The sequence below is a fragment of the Solea solea genome, chromosome 5, assembly GCF_958295425.1.
Source record: "Solea solea chromosome 5, fSolSol10.1, whole genome shotgun sequence".
Lineage (NCBI taxonomy): Eukaryota > Metazoa > Chordata > Actinopteri > Pleuronectiformes > Soleidae > Solea > Solea solea.
This window is the reverse complement of record NC_081138.1, coordinates 22622126-22646717: the sequence shown is the minus strand read 5'-3', so window position 1 is coordinate 22646717 and position 24592 is coordinate 22622126. Positions and strand designations below refer to the sequence as shown.

Below are 24592 nucleotides of genomic sequence, written 5' to 3'. Positions count from 1 at the left end.
CAGGAAATCAAATAACTTAACTTTTGGATTTGAAATGTTTAAGTGCATGTAGAAGAATTTATCACATTTCTAAGATATGTGTGGTCGCTTCACACTTCACTTAAATAACCAGCTAATTCCAGTTAAGTAAAAACTAACCAACCACAGAAAACTGACAGTTAATTTGAGCTCATGAGAAATGTAGTAGGGTCAAATTTGAATTTTAAATCAAATTGCTATGTGAAACAATAAAATTGGCAAATGGCAAAGGCTGTAACACATATCATGTAGTGCATCTGACCTATGATTTATGGTTTACTGTTAACAATTTTACAGATTCACGGCTTTCTCGTGCCACGCGCCATGTTCCACTTTCTATACATCCACAACCCATTCAGCCTCCATTTGCCAAGATCATTTTGTCAGAGAAACAGTGTTGGTCAAACTGAGAAGGTAAGATATGAGTCTGAACATATGCAGAGAAAAACAGCAGACTTTTCAGTTCTTAACGTTTATTAAGAATGTAAAAAGTATAGCAGTATGTATCTTTCCAGAACATAGTGAAAAATCCGGACAGAATCAGAGAAGAGGGTGGGGTGAGAGGAGACAAAGTTTCTCAGAACAGGAGTCCTGATCTCATAAATGGTTTTCTTCCAATAAAAGTTAAATATCCCAATAGTAGAAACATCAACTCAATATTTGGAGAGATATTTGGCATACATTGGACATTGACAGATAGTGAACCGATAAAGAAAATAAGCTCTCCAGTAAAAGCCTCACACCAAAGACCATTTCTGAAACAGAACTACTGTTTTAAGAAACTTGGATGTGTAAGAGTCAAACCAACAGCGTGAATGTGGAAAGAACAGAGCAAAGAAGAAAGCAGAGGCAGATGGATACATTGCTTTTACTCTTCAGTCTTTCCTCAGCGGCATAGTCTGCTCATTAATGCCCTCCTTAGTGACGACGCAGATCCGAAGGGCATCTCCGGTGTAGACGTCTCTCTCTGCTGCTGAGATGAAGACATCTTTGACCAGCTGCACTGCCTTCTCCTGAGACAGAGGGACATGTTGCACACCCTCCATGTTCTTAAACCCGATCTAGAGGCAGAGAGAGTGTGGCATAAATTCCCCCTGTGAGGAAACTGGGCAACAGTAATGCACATTTGTGGCAACAGCAAATTGGTAAGCATGTGCATGTTTCTTCTACCTGGTTGTCAAGCAGCGGCTGAAGCATGGCACTTGCTGATCCTCCAGCCTTGTAAGTATCTCTCTGATAAGAGCCCACTGGGTCAAAACTGTACACTGCTCCCTTTCCTGCGTTGAAAATGTAATTTATTACAAATTAAACTTTTACTACAGTCTTTTCACTTTAACATTTGTGTTGAAGTACCTACCCTCCTCATCCAGTCCTCCAATGATGTTGTAGACATAGTAAGGAAAGAACCTCCTGCCGTACAAGATGGTAGACAACATGGCAGCGATGGCTCCACTGGTCATGGTCTTATTGTTTGAATGTTTATACATCTAAGAGGAGAGGGGACATGTTAGAAACAATGAGGTCACAAATGTCCTCCGAGTATTGATAGGGGGCAGAAAATAGCCCCTGGCTGTGTGGAAGGAAATTTGTGCTCGTCTGTGGAATAAATGCTCAAAGTGTATAGTTTATGTACACACGATTTTTTTCCAAAAGAAATAATAAATACTGCACTGCAGTTACCAGTGGACAAGTGTAGACAGGACAATTAGCTGAGACAGTAGAATGTAATATATTTTTGAAGGAGATTAGAGAGAGAGTGAAACCAAAAACCTTGCTGCATCAGCTCACCTTTAGTCTGGCATCAATGATTTTAGTTAGAGTCAGGCAGTCCCCATGGAAACCACTGCATCCTATGACGGTTGTGTCTGTCCTGTGAAGTCAGAAATCAATGCAATGATCAAAACCAGATTTTTTTAGTTCTTTGTGTGGTAATGGCAGTTGAGTTTATGATTCTGATCATATACAGTCTGTCCCCGAACAGAGGACATCATATCTTACACAAGTATTAACTCAGTAGTGACTTCAACAAAACAGACACAAAGATCCATAACACCTTTATAAAAGATTACACTGACTGGCTACCTTATTAGGTACTTATTAGGTTAAAAGTACTGGGTTGACCAGAATATCTGATGTGGCATAGATTCAACAGGGTTCTGGAAATATTCCTCTGTGACTTTAATCCACATTGACATGACATCCAGCAACCAGTGAATTTGTTGGCTGTATGAATCTGTGAAGCTTCCATTTCACTTTATCCCAAAGTTGGGCTATTAGATTAAAGACTGTGGAAGCCATTTTTGAGAACAGTGAACTCACTGTTGTGTTGAAGAAAACAATTTGAAATTATTTGAGCTTTGGAACTTGGCACACTAACCTGCTGGAAGTGGTTATTAAGCAACAATACTAAGGTAGGCTGTTTAAACTATGCTCAATTGGTACTATGGGGTCCAAAGTATGCCAAGAAAATAGTCCTGTTTCTGCCACTCCATCATGACACCACCACCATTAGCTTCAACCTTTGATACAAGACAGGATCAATGCTTTCAGGTTGTTTAAGCTCAACCCTGTCCCTACCATCCAGATGTTGCAGCAAAAATCTTGATCCATCTGACCAGGCCACATAGCCCCAATCTTCTGATGTCAAACTCCATGTAAATAGTAGCCTCAGTTTCCTGTTCTTAGCTGACAGAAATGGCACCTGATATGGTCCTCTGATGCTGTAGCCCACCTTCTTATATACACCTTCTTAAATAATCTAAAGAAGGAAATTACCAGAAATAATCTTCTTCAAACGTTTGTTATAACTAAGGATTATAACAGACCACCCAGAGAAAACTGGATATTTTGAACTTGGGCAGGCTGCATGATCATGTTTCCATGACTTAATGCACTGAATTTATGTACGATTGGATGATTAGATAACAAGCAGTTATACATGACTGGTGGGTGTTTATGGCGTCTTTGAGGTTGTTAAAATGTCTTATTATTGTTAATAAGGCGTCTTGCGGTGATTGTGCACACTTACAGCTTGTAGCATTTAGGCGAGTCCCGGCTGTGGATGGAGTAGCCTTCACTCAGCCGAGTGTCTGAGGCTACGATGGCGAAGTCTTCCCCGGCAACAGCTAATACAGTGCTGAAAATTAAAACCAAACACAAAAGACATCCATACATTTAGTTTGTACACAATATCACCCAAACAAGAAAATATACGGACACTTGCTAACTAACGCTAAGCTACTGGTTCTAAACAGAAAGTGTAATATTAGGTGGCGGATCTCATTATACGTATAGTACAAAATTATGTTAAGTCGTACAATACGTTAAGATGCGTGTACGACGAAAGCCTGCTCTGTTAACAAAGTTATCTTTACCTTCACTTTTGATTGTTTCGGTTTGCTAAGCTGGCTAGCTCAGTAGCATTCTCTGAATGTACATGTTAGCTAGCACACTAAATAGCCGACTGTGAACTCACCCGCCGTTGAAGGTGTACGGTGAGAAGCGGTGCTCCACTGGACCAGTGTAATGATATTCTTTCATCCTCCCGTTGTCTCCAAAATTCTGCGCTGAAAGCATCTTTGTCCCACAGAATTGCTCACGAGTTATCTTTCAGTTAAAGTCGCTGTATCACTGCAATATGGCAGCCTCTTCTTTTACCGTCTTCTTACCAGCAGGCTCAGTCGGACTCTGCGCCACAGCGCCAATCCAGGTTGTTTTGTGTAGTGTAGGTACTGACACTGGAGCTGACAAGGGTTTGGCTGTGTTGGTATGTGTATTTATTTATGGTCTATCTGAGTAAAGCAAGTATTTTCATCTGTAGTCAATGGCCTGATTTTACAACAGGCTACCTGAAAAACAAGGTAAGAATAAAGCACAATTACAACTTTAATGGACTTAAACATCTATAGAGTGCAACATCACCACAGTACATAAACAGACTTTGCTAGTGTCCATCATAATCCCGTCACCATTTAATTTCAAAGAAACTACAAAGCCCATGTGCCTTTCATTTTATTGAGAATAAAATTCACACAGCAGGTTATTAAACTGGCTGAGATTCAATTATATATAACTTACAGATTAATTCACTTTTAAAAGTAGACTTTTATTGAGAAGCACACCTTGAAATTCAGTGACTATGACAACTTTATCAAAAAAAATTCTGCTCACTGCAGGACAATACAAAATAAAAAAAATAAAAATAAACATAACATTTAAGATGCTTGCAAAAACATCAGTTGAATAATGGTAAATGACAGATACAAATTCCATTGCAATTCTGCTTTACGACAAATCAGTGGTTACGTGATGTGAGGAGTTGAGATACTCAAGACATAAATACCTGAAAACTGTTGCAGCTGTGATGTCAAGCACAGCCAGTGTCTGTTCATTTAAATTTCATTACAAAGGCTCACAAGCACAAGTCATATAATCCAATAAGACACTTTATGGCTGATCTTTACTGACCTGCCTTATTAAATTAATGTTAATACAACTGTAGCGACACAAAAATATACAAAATGTTTTGAATGGCAACTGAAACAAAATGGCATCAGCAAACCTGATTGTTTCAGTCGCAATGGATCAAAAGAAAAGCACCATTTGGATTTCCCATCTAACATCCAACACGTTAAACCAAGTAGGACCACACCGATACTGATAGTGGCAGTGTTATAGTCGAGTAACAGCACCTCAAGTCCAAGTCCAGCTATAAATCCCTTAAGTTCCGAGATTGAGTTTCATTACCTGAGTCCAAGTCACCAAGGTTGAGTCTGAGTCAAGTTCCAAGATGGCTTCCAGTGCTCCACTTAAAAGCTGACACACACATTTGTTTTGTTTTTGAAAAAAACAAACACAAATTAAACACTTCAGTCAGTATTTAAAAGGGTTTACTTACTGTGTAACTGGAATTCAATGTAAAATCTGTGTACACAGTGTCTCTTTAGGTTCAGTGTATATAATTGAGTGCTTTATCAACAGGAATTCTATATTTATAATTTTGTTTTTGAATAAGTATATGAAGATTAAGAACAGCTGTGTTTTAGTTCAGTGGAATGTGTCCTGTGTATTACATCAGGGGCTCTTCCTCTTCCATGGAGTTTACCATGTTATACTGCCATGTCTGTTTGCAAACAATTCACATGGTTACAATATGCAACCCCTACAGTACATGCCAATGAATCCTACACAATGGTCCTTTAAAAACTGTAGGCAGTGGATGCATGTACCTGCTCTTGCAAATCCACATGCCCACATGTTAATATTTAGCTGCGTTGTAGAATTATAACAGCATTAATTAAAGCGATACTGTACTTCCTTACTGTATGCCAAATTAATTATAAAAACAAAACAAAACGAGGAGTCACCATCTTCAAACTTGAGTGCAGTTAATGTCCGAGTCATCAGTGCTCAAGTCTAAGTCGAGTCACAGGTCCTGAAATCTGAGTCCAGGTCTCCAGTAACACAACACTGCATAAAAGTGAGCAGTTTGGCTGTTAACATAATGTTTGTGTGGTGTCTACAGAACACAGTTGCTATGCTAATCTGTGGCTTTGACCACAAAACATTAGCGGTTGATCAAACATTCAACATTTAAATTGAGCTTGAAGATGGAAAACAATGACTTTTGCTTATTTCTGGATCACAATTCCGTTTACATGGACTACAATAATCTGAATACTGACATTCATCTGAATTAGAAGTTCAAATTATAATGTTAACATGACTTGCTTAAAGAATATTCCATCATATTCCTGTTTACATGGGCACTGTTGACAACCATTGCTGTGGAAACTCAACTTAGATGTTAGAATCAGATCAAGATGTGTAGTACAATTTAATCTGACTACTGACTATATTGAGTCTGACTTTATTCAGGTTAAGGTAGTTAATGTCTTATTCTGATTATTAATGCGGTCAATATTAGAATACTGCTGACCATATAAACTAAAGCTTTTGAAAAATAGAATCTGGTCTTTTATACTCGACAGAAATCATGACAGAGCAGTTGTGTAGGATCTTGTCCATGTGTTGTGTTTTAAGATGTCGTGGATCATTTTTGAGCAGACTTAGTCTTCTTGGGTGTTTTGACTCCTCCCTTCTTCTTGGGTGTGGTGAAATCTTTGTCGCACACTTCACAAACCCAAAGTCCTGAGAAGACAGAGAGACTCAATTATTACAACAATCAAAGAGACAAAGATATTTGATTAAAAAGCAAAGAGCAACATCAATAATTACTGTTCTGTCTTTTTTGTTGCTTTATAATCATGCCAATGAAAATGACACGTGAATCATTTTAAGGGAGACGATTGCATGGATGGATGCATCTCTTTAAGTCCATTAATGCAGCATTAATGAGTGGTTGTGTATCATTCTGCCCATCAAGCCAATCCTTCACATACAATATGCTATGTCCTCCCACTCACCAGTAGGTATGGAGTCCATGCCCACACAGAACGTGTGGTATCCACGATCGCACTTGTCGCAGAACATCATCTCGTCCTCGTGGTGTGGCTGCTGGCACACGGTGCAGGTTTTGCACTCCATACACTGCCAACGGTACGTGTGGATCACGCGCACCAGCTCCTCACTCATGTCCAGGCACGACGGGTGACCTGAGGTTTTACGGACACGTGCACAGAAGCCGGAGACGGACACAGCCACGGAGAGAAATAAGTACAGAGAGCATGCACAGACACAGAGAAGCAAGCAAACAAAACAAAAACACACAAAGAGCTCATGACAAATGAAATCAGCTGATATAAAATATTTGCCTAAAAAATATGTTGTGTAGCAAGTTCCATGGATTTTAAGTGTTTTTTTGAAGTGTGGATGTATGAACTGAGACACAGTCAACACTGACTTTGTCATGCTCTCTGCCATAACCAGTCTTATTCTTGCCGAAAACATGGCTGCCATTGGTGGGAAACACAAATAACATATTTTAACCATGTAACTACATCCATGTGGGTCTACAATATTTGTGTTTGGTGATTTACCTTGCAGCTAAACTGTTTTTTCATAATTAAATCATAATTTTCTTCAGTTTCCAGTCAGAAAAGGCTGTCTAATCAAAAGATTTAAGCAAGTGTAGAATTTATGAGGTGAGCCCTTTGTTAAGTTGATAAAGTCAGTTTTCTTTCCTGATGGTAGAACACAATTACAAAGTCAGTGCTGACTTAGTGTCTGCACCTCATACAATTACATTTCAAAACCATGATCTATCTCTTAAACAACAACAAGTTTGAAAAAAACAAACAAGGAAAGTGTCCTTTAAAATGAAGTGTGTAAACTTACCGCTGTTATCACATTGGGAGCAGTGAATGAGAGCCTCAGGTTTGCCTTTCTTGTTTGCCTCTTTACCCTTCTGGCAAATGCCACATATAGCATTGGGAATGACCTTAGGCTGCAAGGGCAGAATAATTCTATAAAAAACAATCATACATGTGTATCCTGTAGTCATGGACAACAAATGTTTCACATCTGGCCACTTTATCTTGAATAATGAAGACTTTTTTTATACTCTGGAGACACACTAAACACATTTTATTGATTGGTTTAAACACAAACTGCATCAAAGTTGTATTTTGACTAAAATTAATGAGTACAAGGAGTTCCAAATAGACCATTTTGCGATCATGTGGGATCTAAACTAATCCTTCCTTAAAATGTCCCAAAACAGCCAAGAGAAAAAAAGACGATGGGTCACTAAAGGGCATGTTTTAGTTAACATTGAAATCCAACAAACAAAGCTAAAAACCAAACAAAGATTAAAAACAGCAGCAGGAAAGGGATGTAAGAAAAAAAGGACAAGCTGAACTCGGATCACTGAACTGCATGTGCACATTTTCAGACATTTTCACTGCTGTTATATGTGTGTGTGTGTATATATATATATATATATATATGTATACATATATATATATATATATATACACACATATACATACATATACATATATATATATATATATGCATATATATGCATATGTATACACATTCTTCAAAATGAATTTGCTCAAAGATTTAGTCCGATTGAAATCATCAATAAAATGTTTATTCACATTGCTGTTGTGAACAGACTACTCTCGTCTATAGCTAAGCACTTGGAAGCTTGCATGACTGTCCAGTTAACACACAATAGCCTGTCTTCAGAGTCTCAGCCTACAGTGGAAGTCCAGCTAGTTAGAATAATTTTTATTCTGCATTAAATAAATCTAGATAATAAATATTGTATTTTATGTAGAGCTGCAACTACTATAATAACTGTTAATAATTTGGGTAATCGATAAGTGCTTTTTTTCTTAAATTTAGTTAAATAAAACAGTGATTTTCAATACACTATCTGGTAAATATCTGTTTTTTTTCCTCTCTTTCCTTTACTGCAAACAAAACAGGACATTTATGAATGTCATTGTTGAGACATTACCATTTACCATTTATCTCAAAAACTAATTGTCAATTATAGCAAAAAAATAATATTTAAACATCCCAGATAGATGTAAGCATATACGAGGGTGGAATTAAACTGACTACAGGTGAGTGCAGCATATGGTATAAATAATTAAATAAATTAATTCATCGCCGCCAACTATATAACAAAACAGGACATCTGAGGATATTGCATTTTGAGGTCTGCAAAACAACAAATCTATGAATTGAGCAAATAAATGACAGATTAATAAATAATGAAAATAATCATTGGTTGAAGCCCTTTTTTTATTTAAGTTTATTATAAATCTTTTAAGTAAGTCATGAGAGTGTGTTGGCACTGCTACATATGTTAGCTGTGCCTCCCTCCTTCTACAAGCCTGCCTGGACAATCTGATGAACGTTAACTGTGCTTAACCAGTCGAGTATTAATAAAGTTGCTCCTGATCCTGACAAACAAAATCAAACATTCTGATCCAATGATAAAACTAGCACCACACACTCCTGGCTGCACTAAGCTGTATGAATTATGGATTCAATGGCAAGAAAGCTGACAGCCAGTATAATCTGCTAAGGTTATATTACCATATAGAACTATACCACAGTGAAATTACTTTTTAATCTCTATGATCTGTAAATAATCTTCAGAAAGGCCAACAGTGAATTTCCATTCATTAATGTGAACATGTTTTACATCATGTACTATATGTCACATGCAGGAAAATAACATTACCCAAAGAGGCAATCACTGAATCTAATCCCAATTTTTAAATTCATATTTAGATGTTTATTCATGAGCCGTTTGTGAAACACCACACTACACACCGTCTACTCAACGGCAGGAAGACCAGGGTGACGTAGCATTAATCACCTGCAGTCTGCATCACTCACTCACAGTTCTGCTCTCACACAAAGTGTCTTTGTGAAGACATAAAAGTTATATGATGCACCAATTTATCGGCCGATATTCACCTTGTTGACTGTCATCCACTTTCACGCAAAGATGATGACATTCATTGATACAGACACACATCTGGCCATTCTTCATGTGTACTGAAGAAAACCGTATAAGAAGCTGAAAAGGCTCTAAAAACAGTTGTTGTGAGTAAAGGCAGTATTGAAGCTGGGGTATGTAACATATTTATGCCGTTACTGATCAGTAATTCCACAATACCATTTGAGCATTAAGTAAATAAAGTGATCTAAGTGAGATCTTAACTCTAGACTATCCCCCTGTGATGAGAAGCAGTTCAGTTACACCAGAATCAGATTAGCTGGTGAAGCCAAGAGGTCTTTGTGTTTCGCTGTGCTATACGTTTTATTTGTTTTCACAGGGTTCTCTCATATCTTTATTTTGTTCCGATTCAAGGAGTGATATGTTATAATGTTTCATAGTCTAAACTCGACATGCCCTATGAGCCAAATTCCACTCCGATTGTGTGGTTGGATTAATCTTTAACTGTAATTGAAAAGCTGTGATGGAACTCGGTGATCTACGCACTTTAAGCTGCTATATGTATTAAATAGCTTGATATTCAAACAAATATCACTGATCTAGAGTGTTTGCTCAGTTATGTAAATTTAGGGTGCTTTCATATCTGTATTTCGTTCCAATTCAGGGGAGTAATATGTTGCAATGTTCCACTTAACCGTAGTTGAATTTGTTTAGCCCTCAGCACTATGTGCTTATAAACAGCTTTGTGATTGATTAGAATTTTGAAATATTCTGAAATTATCATTTTTGGGTAGGGTTTAGTCACGTCGTTGGCTAAACTGTTTTTACACTGCACGTGCCTGTAATCTGGTGAATAACGGTCGAGTCAAAGTTAAGTTAAATAAAACTTAACACAATAGAAATGGCAAACAGAAACTAGAAAGGACCATGCTCACACCACACAGCTGAGCCAAACTCACTGTGATCATAGCTTACTTTATATTATTATATAAAAAGGTATTAATGGTAATATATCAGAATATTTTAAATGCTGGTCATTTTGCAAATTTAAAGATTGGAGGAATAAACGAACAATGTAGGGGCGGGCGGTAAATTGTATGAATTTGCCCTCAGGCAGTGGTTCTGAATCATTTCCTTTAGGCAAATTTAACTCGCCTTTAACAGGATATTTATAGCAGGGCTGCAACTAACCATTCGTTTCTATCACCAACTTATCTTGTCCAGTTGATATTAAGGTAAAAAATATCAAACTCTATAAAACTCTAAATGACAAAATCCTCAACCCCTCTTGTTTTGTCCACATAGATGCCCTAAATGTCACTGACAATACAATCTTCTAAATGGAAGCTCTAAGGTGTGCACATATTTTCCTTCTTAATCATTGTTTTTGTCCACAAACCAAAGATATAATCGAGAGGGAAAAGATCCCAGAATTTTAAGAAACAGAAATCTCTGAACTTAAAAAACAAATATTCAAACTAATGAATGGAACACTAAATAATGAATAATGAATGATGAATATAGTTGATGATTATTAATCAGTTAAGAGTTGCAGCCCTAATTTATACAACTGAATTCTCAAGGAAGCAGGCAAAATAAGAGTGGTGAAAATCTCCCTACCAAAAAACTGCCACAAATAAAAAGCTGATCTAACACCCAAGCCTACATCTGACCTCCTGTACCTTCCCTTGTCCATGCTAGCAGTGAAACATCCATCTGCATCTGTCCTCACCGCCCGCCTTTTCACTGTTTGGGAACCACTGCCCAATAAAAACTGATTTTGTTATAGCAATGTGTAAGTGTTCTAGGAGTAGGATGAAGGAAATTCTAGCAGACAGTTGTCGGTTGTCAGGTTACTGAAGGTATGGATTACTGTCCACTTTTACTGTCCGAGGCTTTTTCCATACTCAGGAAAAGCACCCGGTGGCATTATAAGGGCAAGATATATTCAGTCTGTCAGGTTCTGCAATATATTGCTCCAGCTCTGTGGATTTAAAGTGTGCAGTGAACTCTGACAGCTTGTAACCAGCACTGAACCCCGTTACTTTTTGCAAGCTTTACCTGCAACTTTGGCAGTGTAAAAAAAAAAAAAGTGTCACGTGATGTCCAGAGCTCTATATCTATATACCTGAGGACTCAACACTTCATCCAATCAGGAGCCATAACTCTACAAAGAGGCTCTCTGTTCATGAGGTTGTTTGTCCATAAATTGAATAAAGTGAATTTTAGGCCACACCGCCCAGCCCTTGATACTATTTGTCGATTAAATATTTCAAATTCAAGATATTGATTTAAATCAACAACAAACAAAGACATGGTGTCATGAATTGGTGTTGAAGAAAGGTATGGTGATGTGGGGCTAGTCCAGTCCAGATCCAGACTGACAGCACACAGACTACAACAAGCTGAGCTCAGCAAGAGTGTGAACAAGGTCAGCATGCACTCATGTCTGAGTCAAACAATTGGCTGACACTTATAGAACATCACATGGTGTATAAACAAAGTATAATATTATACCAACACACACTTAAACATTAAGGTTAGGTGCACTCTACACTTCAGATATAGTGCCAAAGTTGTTAACACCAACTACTTTAAAAGCAACCACAAAATATATGTGGTTTTATATTTTCTATATCAGAACAACAACTTTAAATTTTCAAAAATGTACAAGGAAAAACTAGCAGCCGAAACATCCACTTACTTGTCTCAGAAGTATCTTTTTTTTGACAAGCGAGGACAGACAAGAGGTATATTGAAGACACTTATAAAGGAAAATCTTTTAAAGTTCAAATCTGTCTTTGCTGGAAAAACAAAAAAAAGTCAAAAGTGCGATGAAAGGGAACTGTTCCTTTAAAGTGTTCTTATTGCTCACAGTCTGGTACGAAAAGGAAAAAAGCCAAGTGGCAGTCGTAAAAACAAAAACTGTAGAGAGGACCCCCGGTGTGTGTCTGTGCGTGTGTGTATGTACATCTGTACGGAACCAGGTTGTATCAGTTGAACTGCTGGCAAACTGTGGAAGTCAGAGAACAAAGGGAAGAGAGCTAGGGATGGGTGGTGGGATGGATGGAGTGAGGGAGTGGTGGTAGTAGTAGAAAGAGGAGGAGGGGGGTAGAAAAGTGCTGCTGCTGTTGTTGGAGAAGAGTTCAGTTGGTTTTGTCCTCTACCTTGTAACCTGGGGTGGCTTTGTGGGACGCTGAATGGCGCAGGCTGCCGTCTTTGCCCGGCGTCCTGTCTTTAGCCTTAGACTTGTGGCCCTGTCCACCTGCTCCCTCCTGGCTCTCTACATCTGATGTGTTGCCTGAAGAACTGTCCTAAACAGGACATGGAGAAAAAAGGTAAAGGACAAGGGGTTTAAGAGAAATGCACACTAGGGATGGGAGAAGATTTTACCTGGTTTTGCAATAAAAGCATTCACAATGAGTCGATCTTGGTGAATTATTCTGATAATATTGAAACTGAAAAACCGTCAGCTGAGTAACTTCAAAATGCTGTATCTCTGCATTTAAAAAACATGAAGCTAAGGTGATAGATGAGGTCCAGTCTTGATTAGAGTAACAGCCTAAACAGCCTTACAGATGAGTTCTTCTTTTTGTTGTCTTTGACATCCTCTGCGTCGTCTGAGTCAGGCTCTGAGTCCAGTGCAGGCAGCTCTGGGTCAAGTGGAGGTTCAAACAGAGCCGTGTTCAGGGGCAGGTATCGCAGCTCATTGGGAGAGTATCTGTAATGCACACCACAATGATGCATCAGACCAAAGCAGCCCAAAGTATTTGAAAAAGGACTGGAAAAATAGGACTGCCCCATTTTTGTCTTTGCTTTTGCTCCCTGTGTTTTCTATTTATTGACTTGTAATAAAGACCTTCATAAATAAAGTTACAAAGAAAACACTAACTTACGAAAAAATAACCTCCTCAATACAAGTTTTGAGGAGGTTACAAAATGGTGTACTTAAGTAGCAAGATCGTTGAATTCAGTGAGTTTGTACATGGGGTGGTGAAAAATACAGAGATTTCAACAAATCAACAAACAGTTGTTTCAGTCCACTAGATGGTGCCAAGAGCTCACTCCCACTACAGCTGTTATGTGTTTTCACAAATACTCAGTATATCGCAATATCATAACATTGTATCACAGCGATTCTGGTGGTTCCAACCCCTATAATGCACCTTTTGTAGTAGTCCTGGAACTGTCCGGGTATAAGGGCCACTGGGTAGGGCCCCGTCCTGGTTAGTTCTGGAGCTAGCACTTTGAACCGACCCTGAGGTACTTGGATGATCTGAGAGGACAGATACAAAACAATTCTCAAAAAGCAAATGTATATACAACAAAACACAACACAGCTTAAACATGCACTTTTTATGAACACCGGAAGAATCAAACATCATCTGGGTCCCAGGTGGGACTTACATGTGTCTGAAGGTCAAAGTAAGCTCTCCTCTCTTCCATTCGCTCCCTGTTGAAGTTACTGTTGAACTCGGCAGCTTTTTTTGCTGCCTTCTTAATGTACTCAGGAACCTTACTGGCCTCCACCTTTTGAGGATTCTGCTGATTCTGCATTTGCTACAAGAGGAAAGACAGAAATACAGTGTGGTGAATTTTTATTACATGTCAGGTGTATTGTTGTAAAACACAATTCCTCATTTATACAGTACACTGTATAATGATAGTAAAGGGCTCTTACTATTCTATTCTATTCTATTCTATGTTGTGTATGGTATTTCTGTTGTTTGTGTACTTACAGAGTACTCTTTTGCTATCCTCTGTCGCTCTCTCTCCTGCAGAATGACTGAATACTCAGAGTGTTTGGGGGGATACTCCTTAATCATCAGATCTATCACCTCGTCACTCCGCAGAGCTGTCAGACCTGTAAACAAACAAACCAACACCTACATGAGCACATTCTACTCACACTCGATTGCATAAACAAGGCTTCTCACAACATAATGGAATTTTGTCCACTGTAGTAAAGCTACTGTGTGTTTGGCTCCCACCCAGAGTGCACTGTGTCTCAGTGATGACATTCTGTTCACGCAGGTAAAGCTTCTCTTTGTGGGACAAGTCTCTTCTCTCCATATCTACACAGGAACACACCAACAACACATTATAACAGCAGTATGACAGGAGACAAAGTGAAACTGTCAACGCTTTCTCAGTCCCTATACTTTATTCTGAAAATGTACACAATGCAAAGAAGAATTTGCACATCAATATATGATATTTCACAGATAAATAACTACTTCTGTGATATCACACCAACATCATAATCTATAATAAAATAACCTGATAGCTAATAGTTTGGGATTAGCATATAATTATCAGAGTAATTACTATCTTACCAGGATACTTCCTCTTGAATGATGTGACTCCCAGATACTCGCTGACCTGTTCCTGCAGCATATAATACTCTCCTGTGTCATCTGCCGGCCACTTATACTCAGTCAGGTTCTCTGCTGGGAAATATGTTGGGCTGGGAGTGGAGGGGGGAGATAAACCATCTTAGTTAGTGAACAAAAAAACAAGTTCATTTTAATAACATTACCCCATAAAACTGAAATTAAAAGGCCTAATAGGTTGGTTTGTACTTGCATTTGAGGTCCCGTTGAAGATGCTAGACCCTGTATAATATTTGAATAAATTTAATATTGCTATTTTGCCTCCTTGGCTAGGTCTCTCTTGTCAAAGAGATTTTAATTAGACTTAATTTAGAGTTTAACTGGTTAAACAAAAGTATATATTATAAATCTACTGCATATTCAAATAAGGTTATCTACCATGTTGACAAGATGAGCACATTTGAACATTCTCCTATGATATTCATGAGCTGCTGACTGTAAGTTTTTTAATACACTTCTCGAGCACTCGTCCTCTCACTTACTGAAAGGATCAAAAGGGGACACTAAAATCCTAAAATCTTGTTAACCCTTTCATTATAACTTGAGCAAAACGTTAGTATTTTATCCCAAGCTCAAAACAAACTTACCCAAGGTCTTGGCTAGAGGTGTCGCAGCTTCGAGAGCTGTCCCCCGACCCCATTCTCCGTCGTTTGGGAAGCTGACTTCCATCGTTGGACTCTTCCTCATTGACATCCTTTTAAATGACAAGAAAACACACTCGTGAAAAAAGTGATTTAAAAAACCAAAAACAAAACATTGTTGTGGGAGGTGGCAGCTGAAGATGTTGATATTTCCATTGAAAGTGACCAGGATGGACAGGGTAAGAAATTAGCACATTGGAGAGACAGCTCAGATTGAATGGTTTGCAGATAAAATAAGAGACGCAAGGTTCATGTGCAGAGCAAGGATAGTGATTATACTGGACAAAGGATGTTAAATATGGAGCTGCCTGGCAGGAGGAAATGATGAACACGGAGATGGTTCGTGGATGTTATAGAGGAGGACATGAAGACAATTGGTGTAACAGAAGAGGACACAAGGGAGAGGGCAACATGGAGGCAGATGACCAGCTGTGGTGATCCCTGATGGGCAAAGCCGAAAGAAGAAAAAGAGCTTGAAAAACATCTTTGCATTTCTTTTTAGATTTCACTTACATATATGGGAAAGGTTTACAGAACTTTCCTCAGCATTTCATTAAAAACGTATATGTTTCAGAGTAGTTTAAAAACATCTTTATCCTCACGTGGAGGATAAAGTGGTAGAAGATGAGTGAGAGAGAGGGTCCCAACCTACAACCAGCATCAGCAGGTGCAGAAGATTTAATTTGTTGTTGTACATCCTCAGAGCATAGGTCTTCATGCCACACTGACAACAATGTCCAAATTTAACTACTACACACTCAAAGTCTTTTTTCTTTACAAGAAAAAAAAGCAAAAGCTATTTATCAGTGGACAAGTCTTGATTTGTCTGTTCACATCGATGAAGAAATGTTTAATTTGGGACCTTGTTTGATATCAGGCTACATTATTTAATAATTAAAAGTGTGGGAGGATGTTTTTTCACACTAATTCTAAATCGACCTTCAATAATGTGTTCATGAGATGATGAGATAACAAGTGACCTTCTTATTTAACGGATATAATGTATGATTTTTCACGAAAACAGGTAATATATGTGTACAACAACCAAAATATACGAGATTATGAGGAGGTTAAAAGTAGAGACTGGACGTAAGAGCCTCATAGAAACGCGTCCATGTGTCTGACTTTAACGAGTCAAACAGAAAATCTGTTTATGTTAAACATTAACCCCCCCAATTAACAGCAGCCTAAAAACAAAGGGGTGGCGCTAACAATGCTAACCGATGTTACCCAGTTAGCTTTTAGCTAAATAGAGCTCTGGAAACACAGCTAACTGTGCTGCGTGTTTTCACGGAGTATGAACGTCACCTTTAGGGATTGTGCTCCAGGTGTAGCGGGGTTGCTATCGCACGGGGGTCTGATGGGGAGCACAGCCGCCATAATTCGCTAAATGCAGCCCGATGTTGGGCTAGCTTAGCTTCCTTTTCTTCTTCGCTTTCAGTAGTAGTTGAATTACCGCGTCGAGCCTTTTTTTGTTCTTCTTCACCAGACGACAGTCGTTTTGTGACTGTTTAGCGACATGACCGCCATCTTCTGGAGTGGAGTGTATGTTGGAATTTGTCTATTTGGATATGTCGTATTCATTTTCGGTACAATTTGTACGATTTGACAATTCAAGTTTAGCTACTGAAGACAACGTTTGCCAACTTTAACAGCTCTTTAAAGTCTTATACAAACCAGGGTCCAGCAACTCGAAGTGATAAAAATCTTTGATTGAGATCCAATAAAAAATGAGGAACTACACGACCCACAAACCATTGCGAATGAACCGTTCTAACAAAAACATGACATTAATATAATAAAAAATATAGCGTTATGAGCATTTTAATGAAGAACATACATTATTATTATTATCATCATTATTACTTTCGGGAACTAAGCTAAAGTCGAGTGCCATTGCCGGCCAGGCTGCAGTCTTGTGGCGTATGAGCTTTACTGCGTTGGTTGGAGCGGCTTTTATTTTGAAACAATAAACCACGTACGGGAAGTCGGAGGGAAAGATCTGCTCGAATCCGCGGAAATCATCAACAAGACTATTTTTCATTTTCGTAACCATCTGTCAAACTTATAGTCTCCGTCCGTCCCGTGTTCTGCCAAAGGTGGTGATGTCGGAGTCTTACGGTAAGAAGACTGGTTTGTGTCCAACATTATCCCCCTCCTGTAACCGCAGATGAGAGGAAGCAGGTGTGTCGAGAGGATTTTTTCTCACCGTAAACACATCAATCTAATCGAGGCTCCTGGCCTGACCGTGTCATGTCAGCGTAAGACAGTCGACTCGGGTTATACAGGAGTGATTAAAGTCACTCTGTTGATACGATTTATCGACTCTACGTACACAAAAATCGTCACGTAGGAGGTTAACGGGATGTACAGGAAACTGGAACCGGGGAAGGGTGAAGCTGTGGAGATGTGACGGTGCTGTGCATCCTGGTATTACCTGCACACTAACATTGACTACATGGGGTAATGTGAATATGATCATCATTGTGAGGGGCTGTTGTCCAAAAAATGCGACAATACACGGTATTATAGACCTCATGGTTCTGGCCTACAACCAGCTTCAGTGAATTTCCTGTATATTAGTGGAGATACTCAGAGTAAAAGTATTTGATGCCACACTGACATTCAAATAAACATCTACATCTTGATCTCTTTGTGGGACACGTCTCTGCTCTCCATATCTACACAGGAACACACACACAACACATTATTACAGCAGTATGACAGCAGACAAAATTAAACTGTCAACTCTTTCTCAGTGCCTGATTAGGTATTTGCATTAACAAGCAATGAACAGGTGTGTTTATCAAAGTAGCCAGTGAGTGTATCTAATTGTTTCTGTGTTCCCTCCTCAGATTTCCTGTTTAAATTCCTGGTGATTGGGAATGCTGGAACAGGCAAATCCTGTTTGCTACACCAGTTCATAGAGAAGAGATGTAAGTATTTAAAGCTTCTTTATCATAATGTTATCATAGTGTTGTATAAATGTCCTACAATTGATGGCATATGTATTTTTCTTACAAAAACCCTGAAATAATACATTAAATGCATTGAACTCACCAAATAAAGTCATAAAGATTATAATTAAGGATGCTTTCATACGTAGCGTGTTGTTTTCCGAATGAGCTTGTGTGAACACAGCAATGGCATGCTGTTTCGGCACAAATCAACCAGGCGGTCTCAGCCAGGTTCATTTTCAGTGTGTACACAATAGTATCCTGCTGTATTTACCCACGAACCGGTACGACCAATCTCGCTGTTGCATCAGTACCACAGCCAGAAACAACTTTGGTAAACAGAGTTTGAGCTACACATTAAAACCAGTCTTATAAATGGGCTATATAACCAAGCTGCTTACCTGATGTGTCTTTGGAATACAAACTGTCCAGTGAATAGATCATTACATGCCTCCAGAACACTGGGTGTCTGGATGCAGCAGCAGTGAAAGCACCCTAAATGAATGTCACTGAGCAAACACTCTACATCAGTTATATTTGTTTGAATATAGAGCTATTTAATACAGAAAGCAGCTTAACGCGCCATCCCAGCTTTTCACTGTTAATGAACCCACTATTATTTTTGTTTTCCAGTTAAAGATGAATCCAATCACACAATTGGAGTGGAGTTTGGCTCAAAGATCATCAGTGTGGTCAATAAAACGGTCAAACTGCAGATTTGGGACACTGCTGGACAAGAGAGATTCAGGTAGAGAAAATATATATTCTGGTTCCGTTTCAAGCCAGAAAATGTGGTTGTATGAGGTACTGGAACACAGCCTGCCTTTGACAAGTGTGCCATCACCATATCGCTGTTACTGAGAACCAACAAGAGAAGTGGACACTTTCACTTTCTAAATTAGCTGCCAGTGGAGACAGAAAAAAAAAAAAAAGTAGATTATAATCACTGAACAGAAGGCTCACTCATGAATGTCTACTGGGGGGGTTTGACGTTGAACTGCCTTCTCCGACTGTAAACTGAATTTTGTGTCGCTTTATAAGCTGTTTTTACAGCACTAAAATCCATAGAGAAAATGATAGATTTTAAATTATGTCACACAGGAGGTGGTGAGCGTCTGTTGCCTCCATCAGTAAGTGTAAATGTGTTATTTTGTGACTACAGTGCTTGAAATCCTTTTGTATTTTCAAAGTTACATTGATCTGCCAAATGAAGGTGCAGTAGACCAGCAGCTCTGATGTTCCCATGAGTTTAAAACAACAATTTTCTCTATGGACTTTGGTCCGGGAGTGTAAAGAGAGTGTCTTGTTGCATCCATTTTTTGCTTCCAAAGGGAAAAGTTTAGTCACTCGAGTCAACCTAAACTTTAGCATTTCATAGGAGAGTTAGTCACTATCTCTACATTATCTCTGCATGTGTTTCAGGTCTGTGACTCGCAGTTACTACAGAGGAGCAGCAGGAGCGTTGCTGGTCTATGATATCACCAGGTAAAATAGTCAATCACAGATATTCAAGTCAAATCCCTTGACATTTCTTTATTGCCTGCTCACACTGTCTTTCTTAAAATGTCCTCTGGTCTGTTTGTGCACTGAAGTCGAGAGACGTACAACGCTCTGACCACATGGTTGAGTGACGCCAGGATGCTGGCGAGTCAGAACATCGTAATCATCTTGTGTGGAAACAAGAAAGACCTGGACAGCGACAGAGAGGTCACGTTCCTGGAGGCATCACGCTTTGCACAGGAGAACGGTAAGACCAGTTTTCATTTCACTTCCTGCACTTCTCTTCCTGAACAGAACAGATGTCGTTCATTTGATCTCTCAAAATACAGCTTTGCCCAAAAATAAAATGTAAAATGTTTTTAAACTGCAAATTAAAACTCTTGATTTATTTATTTCTAATGACCGATCATGACCTAGCTGCAGCACCTTCACAGCTCACTAGGGGGCCATGGTCCACACTGCTGTACAGTATCCATGCCGACTTGTGTCTATCAACTCTTTGTTCTGTAGTCTACAGGAGTCTTCCTCTTATAATTACCACCCACATTTCATCACTTCCTGCCACTTGAATGGCTTATTTAGATTTTTACATACAGCCTCTCGTACAAATTTGAAGAAAATGTCTAGACTTCAGTGTGAAAGCTCACGTGTGCTATTTCTGCATGTGATATGTGTTCATTTGTGTTGCATGATGTGCGTTCTCATGGTAACACTGAGCGTGTTTGTGTGTCAGAGCTGATGTTCCTTGAGACCAGTGCTCTAACTGGGGAGAATGTTGAAGAGGCCTTTGTCCAATGTGCTCGGAAAATTCTCAACAAGATTGAGTCGGGTAAGATCTCTGCTCCTCTGCTCATCCCAACAGGATCATTTTTGCAGTGTTTTTGGATTAATTCCAGATTTTTGTTTCCCATTTTCAGGAGAGCTGGATCCAGAGAGGATGGGGTCAGGTATCCAGTATGGTGACGCTGCGTTACGACAGCTTCGTTCTCCTCGCCGTGCTCAGCCACAGGGCAACCAGGAGTGTGGCTGCTAGTGGTCGTGTCCTGTGACGTACACAGTCGAGGTGTGTACATTTGTGTATTTGTTTGTGTGCAATATCAGATGATAAGTGTCGGAGGATTTGTCTACGTGCTCGTCATTCATGTGGTGATTTGGATACGTAGAAAGACGTTCCTCGTTAAGAATCGAATATTTAATATTGAAGTTATGCATCCACCCATCTTGTATCCTCCACATGAGGGTCGCAAGGGGGCGCTGTCCTCAAATGTATACTTCATTGTATCTGTGTAATGTTTCCTGTGTCACTGGCTGCTTCACAACGATCATATCAGTTGTTTGATCTGAGGGTTGTGTTCATTCATTTTTTCATGAGTTTTCCCTGGGGGGTATACCTAATAAACTGACAGCTGTGTGTGTGTGTGTGTGTTTTTTAATCAGTGTGGTTCAGACAGGTTTGTGAAGACCAGGAAAAGAACAGCCACGTGGGACCCTGGAAGACCTGGGTTCAGCTTGGGTTGCGGTGCTGGTGCCTCCCCCTGACCTTCGATCTTCGACCCTCTCACGGACCGCTAAGAACCTTCAGAACATTTGTTGTTATGGCCTGTGTCTGCAGAGAGCCACCCCGCCCCCCCTCCCAGTCCCCTATTTCCAGACTGCTGGGCATCTCCAAGGTAACCAGAGACAAACCCACCCTTGAAAAAAAAAAAAAAAAAACAGATCTCCAATCAGGATGAATTTCTGACATGAAACTTCTCTTCCTCACCTGCCTTTCCTCCTGATTACCCCCCATTTCACGTCATTACATTAGATTATATTACTTTTATTAACATTACAGTACACTAACTAAAGGAATCGTCAGACTAGGAATACTTTTGAACCAGCGGGACATTGTTTGCTTTTTGGTTGAGTTGTGTTTTGCATTACAACTAAAAAACTAACATGCAACATGTTAATTAGCTTTAAAGGTCATGGCAGGTGTTAACCTTTTCCTCTACTGACAGTCTTTATGCTAAGCTAAGCTAAGCTAATCACCACCTGGCTCTGCTTTACCACAACCCCCTCCCCACTCACTCTCTCTCTCTCTCTCATCCTCTCTCTCTCTCTCTCTCCTCCCTCCTCCCGTCTGCGCCCCCTGGCACCTCAGAGGCTATACTGCACTTCATCAGCCTCAATATCCGCTCCTGAGAGATCCGATCAAAAGTGTTCAACATCAGTATTAACATGTTAATCGTGATCAGTTAAAGGCCAACCCTATAGCGTCTTGCACCCGTTGTTCACACAGAGAGAGAGAGAGAGAGCGAGTGATTGTTGTGTGGCGTATGCAACTAAAGACCTGTGAATAAAAAGGTCGTATAAAGTCTTACATTTGATGTGGAGAACACTGGGAGTAGGTAGCAAGGTATTAACTAACATTTTATTAAACGCAACAATGTCATTTCTGACCCTGTTACACACCCAGACATAGAGTTGAACACTTGCGATTGGACGTCTCAGGACAGACGTTTCTTTTTCAGTCATGGTGTAATGTAACATCACTACCTTCTTTTTCGCCCGCTTGTATGTAGGTAACACTGTATATAGTACTTCATCTGGGGTCAGTCTTATCATCCTTACCTATCTTGTGTCCTCCATGTCTTCCTTTGCCTTCACGTTTTTACATTCCATCTTTTTTTTTCCTTCATCCGTCTCTGTCCTCGGCACTCCGTCCCTTCACTCCATCTGTCCTCAGCACGCTACCTTCCCGAATCTCCCTCTGTCACACACTGTACAGTGTTTCTGTAAATAGAGATTGACGCATGTTTTCTCAAACAGAATATCAAGAGTATTTCATTATGAAGAGATATTGTGTGTATATTAAAAGTAGTTAAACATATCCAGTGTCAGGTTCACGCAGCGCTGTATTATCATTATCATATACTGGGCAGTAAACGTGTGCCGTACTGTGTGCAGCATTTATGTTCATTTGGAAATTTGGACCATTTAATGTGGTCGGGATTTTTGAAGTTGGGTTGTGTGAGGTACTTGCACAGAGTCAGTGTGTTACATACAGGTGACTGCTCCTCCTGCTGAGAGGTAGCTGGAGGCCTGGTGGGCAACAGGAGACAATAGAAACACTGATGTTAGGCTATAAACAAAAGACATATGTCAGACAAACACAAAAAAGTGATCATGACTGCTAATTGCAGTAAGGCTACGCTCAGATTACCAGGTTGAAGTGACTCATGTCCAGTTTTTTTGCATTTTGGTGACTGCATTTAAATCACGACAATGGTCATATCAGAGATTCAGAATCCTTTTTTTCTTCCTCGCATGCACGGAGTGTTGTTGTCCTTAACTGGCAAAAACAAACTAAACGAGTGAGCTCAACCTCACTCGCAAATTCACCTGCGATAGCTTCCATTTCTGGGTTTTATGCGATACCAGATATTTTTACATAAAATGATTTCTGTGTGATATTTGTCCAGATCTGTGATAACAAAGATGTTCTCTTCAGTCTGTAGAATAAGATGTGTATAGATCGAGACAATAATTCATCTAAAATTATATTTTGACACACATTTTGCGCCTCCTGTGACTTGAAAATTGGATAACGTTTTGATTCATTGTTCAGCCCTAATAGTTAGTAATGTGATCTGTCATCTGTAGTGAATCAGATCTGAACAATGTGGCCGGTAATCTGAATGAAGCCTAAGGTATCGTGCCTATTCTCGCTGGTCACAAATAAAAAGCACACGTGTAATTTATGACACTACCAAACACTTGGTAGTAGTGGAACTCGTGAATTCGTATTCACCTACACATTGCACACAGGATATCTGAACTCTGTGCTTTCAGAAAACAGATCTGACTTCAGTGTTTGAGAAACTTCATTCACCAACTACACAAGTACCTCATCCGACACGATTCCAAAGATCCTTAACTTTACCTTAAATGTCAAAAGAATTCAGTAGGTTTAGAAAGAGACATTTATACATGATAGCTTGAATTACATTTATACATTCAGCATCACTAGAATGAAAGAGTGCAACACACTTTTGCCTGTCTACATGGAAACCTGACTGACTGCTGCCAGTGCTTTAAGCTGTGGTGTCGAGTTTTCTCATGTGTTTGATTGCTATTTGTTTCCAAAGATGAATTTTGCCTCTGGTTTTTAAACTTTAAAACATTTCAGCAACACAAAGGACTCTGTGATTTTCCCGGTGTGTTTTCAAGGGCCCATTCAAGCATTTCATACATTATATATATGTGTGTATGTATATATATATATATATATATATATATATATGTGTGTATGTATATATATATATATATATATATATATATATATATATGTTAAAAATTTAACATGAAAATCTTCATGTGTTGTTGGTTTTGGCTGTTCCACAACAGGATCCATCATCATCCAGTCATTTATTCATATTTATGTATGTTATTTTTTCAGTTATCAGAATGGATATTATGGATTTTTAATTTATTGTGTATGATAAATGCATATGTTTTTAAAATAAAAATGATGACGAATAAAGTATATTATTTAAATGGCAGGGTTTTTTTTCAATTTGGGGTTTGTTCTGCCCAGATTTGCACACAAAATGAGTTGGTGTGTTTTCTTCAATTATACTGTTGTATCAAATTATAGCTGTTAAATTACCTCATGTTACAGGTATATTTTAAATAATTATAGTGGGGGATACTCAC

The 24592-nt window shown here is 39.1% G+C and overlaps 3 protein-coding genes across 3 annotated transcripts; 1 reads left to right on the top strand and 2 right to left on the bottom strand.

Annotated features, from left to right (window-relative positions):
- Positions 1 to 474: 474 nt before the first annotated feature.
- psmb1 (proteasome 20S subunit beta 1) lies at positions 475 to 3685 on the bottom strand. Its single transcript, XM_058629078.1, has 6 exons — positions 3494 to 3685; positions 3047 to 3154; positions 1807 to 1888; positions 1376 to 1505; positions 1189 to 1295; positions 475 to 1079 (listed from the first exon to the last, which is right to left on the bottom strand). Exons 1-6 carry the CDS (start codon positions 3592 to 3594, stop codon positions 894 to 896), a joined length of 714 nt encoding a protein of 237 aa, XP_058485061.1. The 5' UTR covers positions 3595 to 3685; the 3' UTR covers positions 475 to 893.
- A 328-nt stretch (positions 3686 to 4013) lies between these two features.
- phf10 (PHD finger protein 10) lies at positions 4014 to 16961 on the bottom strand. Its single transcript, XM_058629072.1, has 12 exons — positions 16746 to 16961; positions 15384 to 15490; positions 14740 to 14870; positions 14395 to 14478; positions 14143 to 14267; positions 13811 to 13963; positions 13570 to 13679; positions 12980 to 13124; positions 12571 to 12717; positions 7315 to 7423; positions 6444 to 6632; positions 4014 to 6168 (listed from the first exon to the last, which is right to left on the bottom strand). The coding sequence occupies exons 1-12, from the start codon at positions 16815 to 16817 to the stop codon at positions 6071 to 6073; spliced, it is 1470 nt and encodes a 489-aa protein (XP_058485055.1). The 5' UTR covers positions 16818 to 16961; the 3' UTR covers positions 4014 to 6070.
- A 424-nt stretch (positions 16962 to 17385) lies between these two features.
- rab4a (RAB4a, member RAS oncogene family) lies at positions 17386 to 24433 on the top strand. Its single transcript, XM_058629079.1, has 8 exons — positions 17386 to 17558; positions 18293 to 18373; positions 19028 to 19142; positions 19817 to 19879; positions 19987 to 20141; positions 20628 to 20723; positions 20812 to 20957; positions 21332 to 24433. The coding sequence occupies exons 1-7, from the start codon at positions 17543 to 17545 to the stop codon at positions 20925 to 20927; spliced, it is 642 nt and encodes a 213-aa protein (XP_058485062.1). The 5' UTR covers positions 17386 to 17542; the 3' UTR covers positions 20928 to 20957; positions 21332 to 24433.
- Positions 24434 to 24592: the final 159 nt, after the last annotated feature.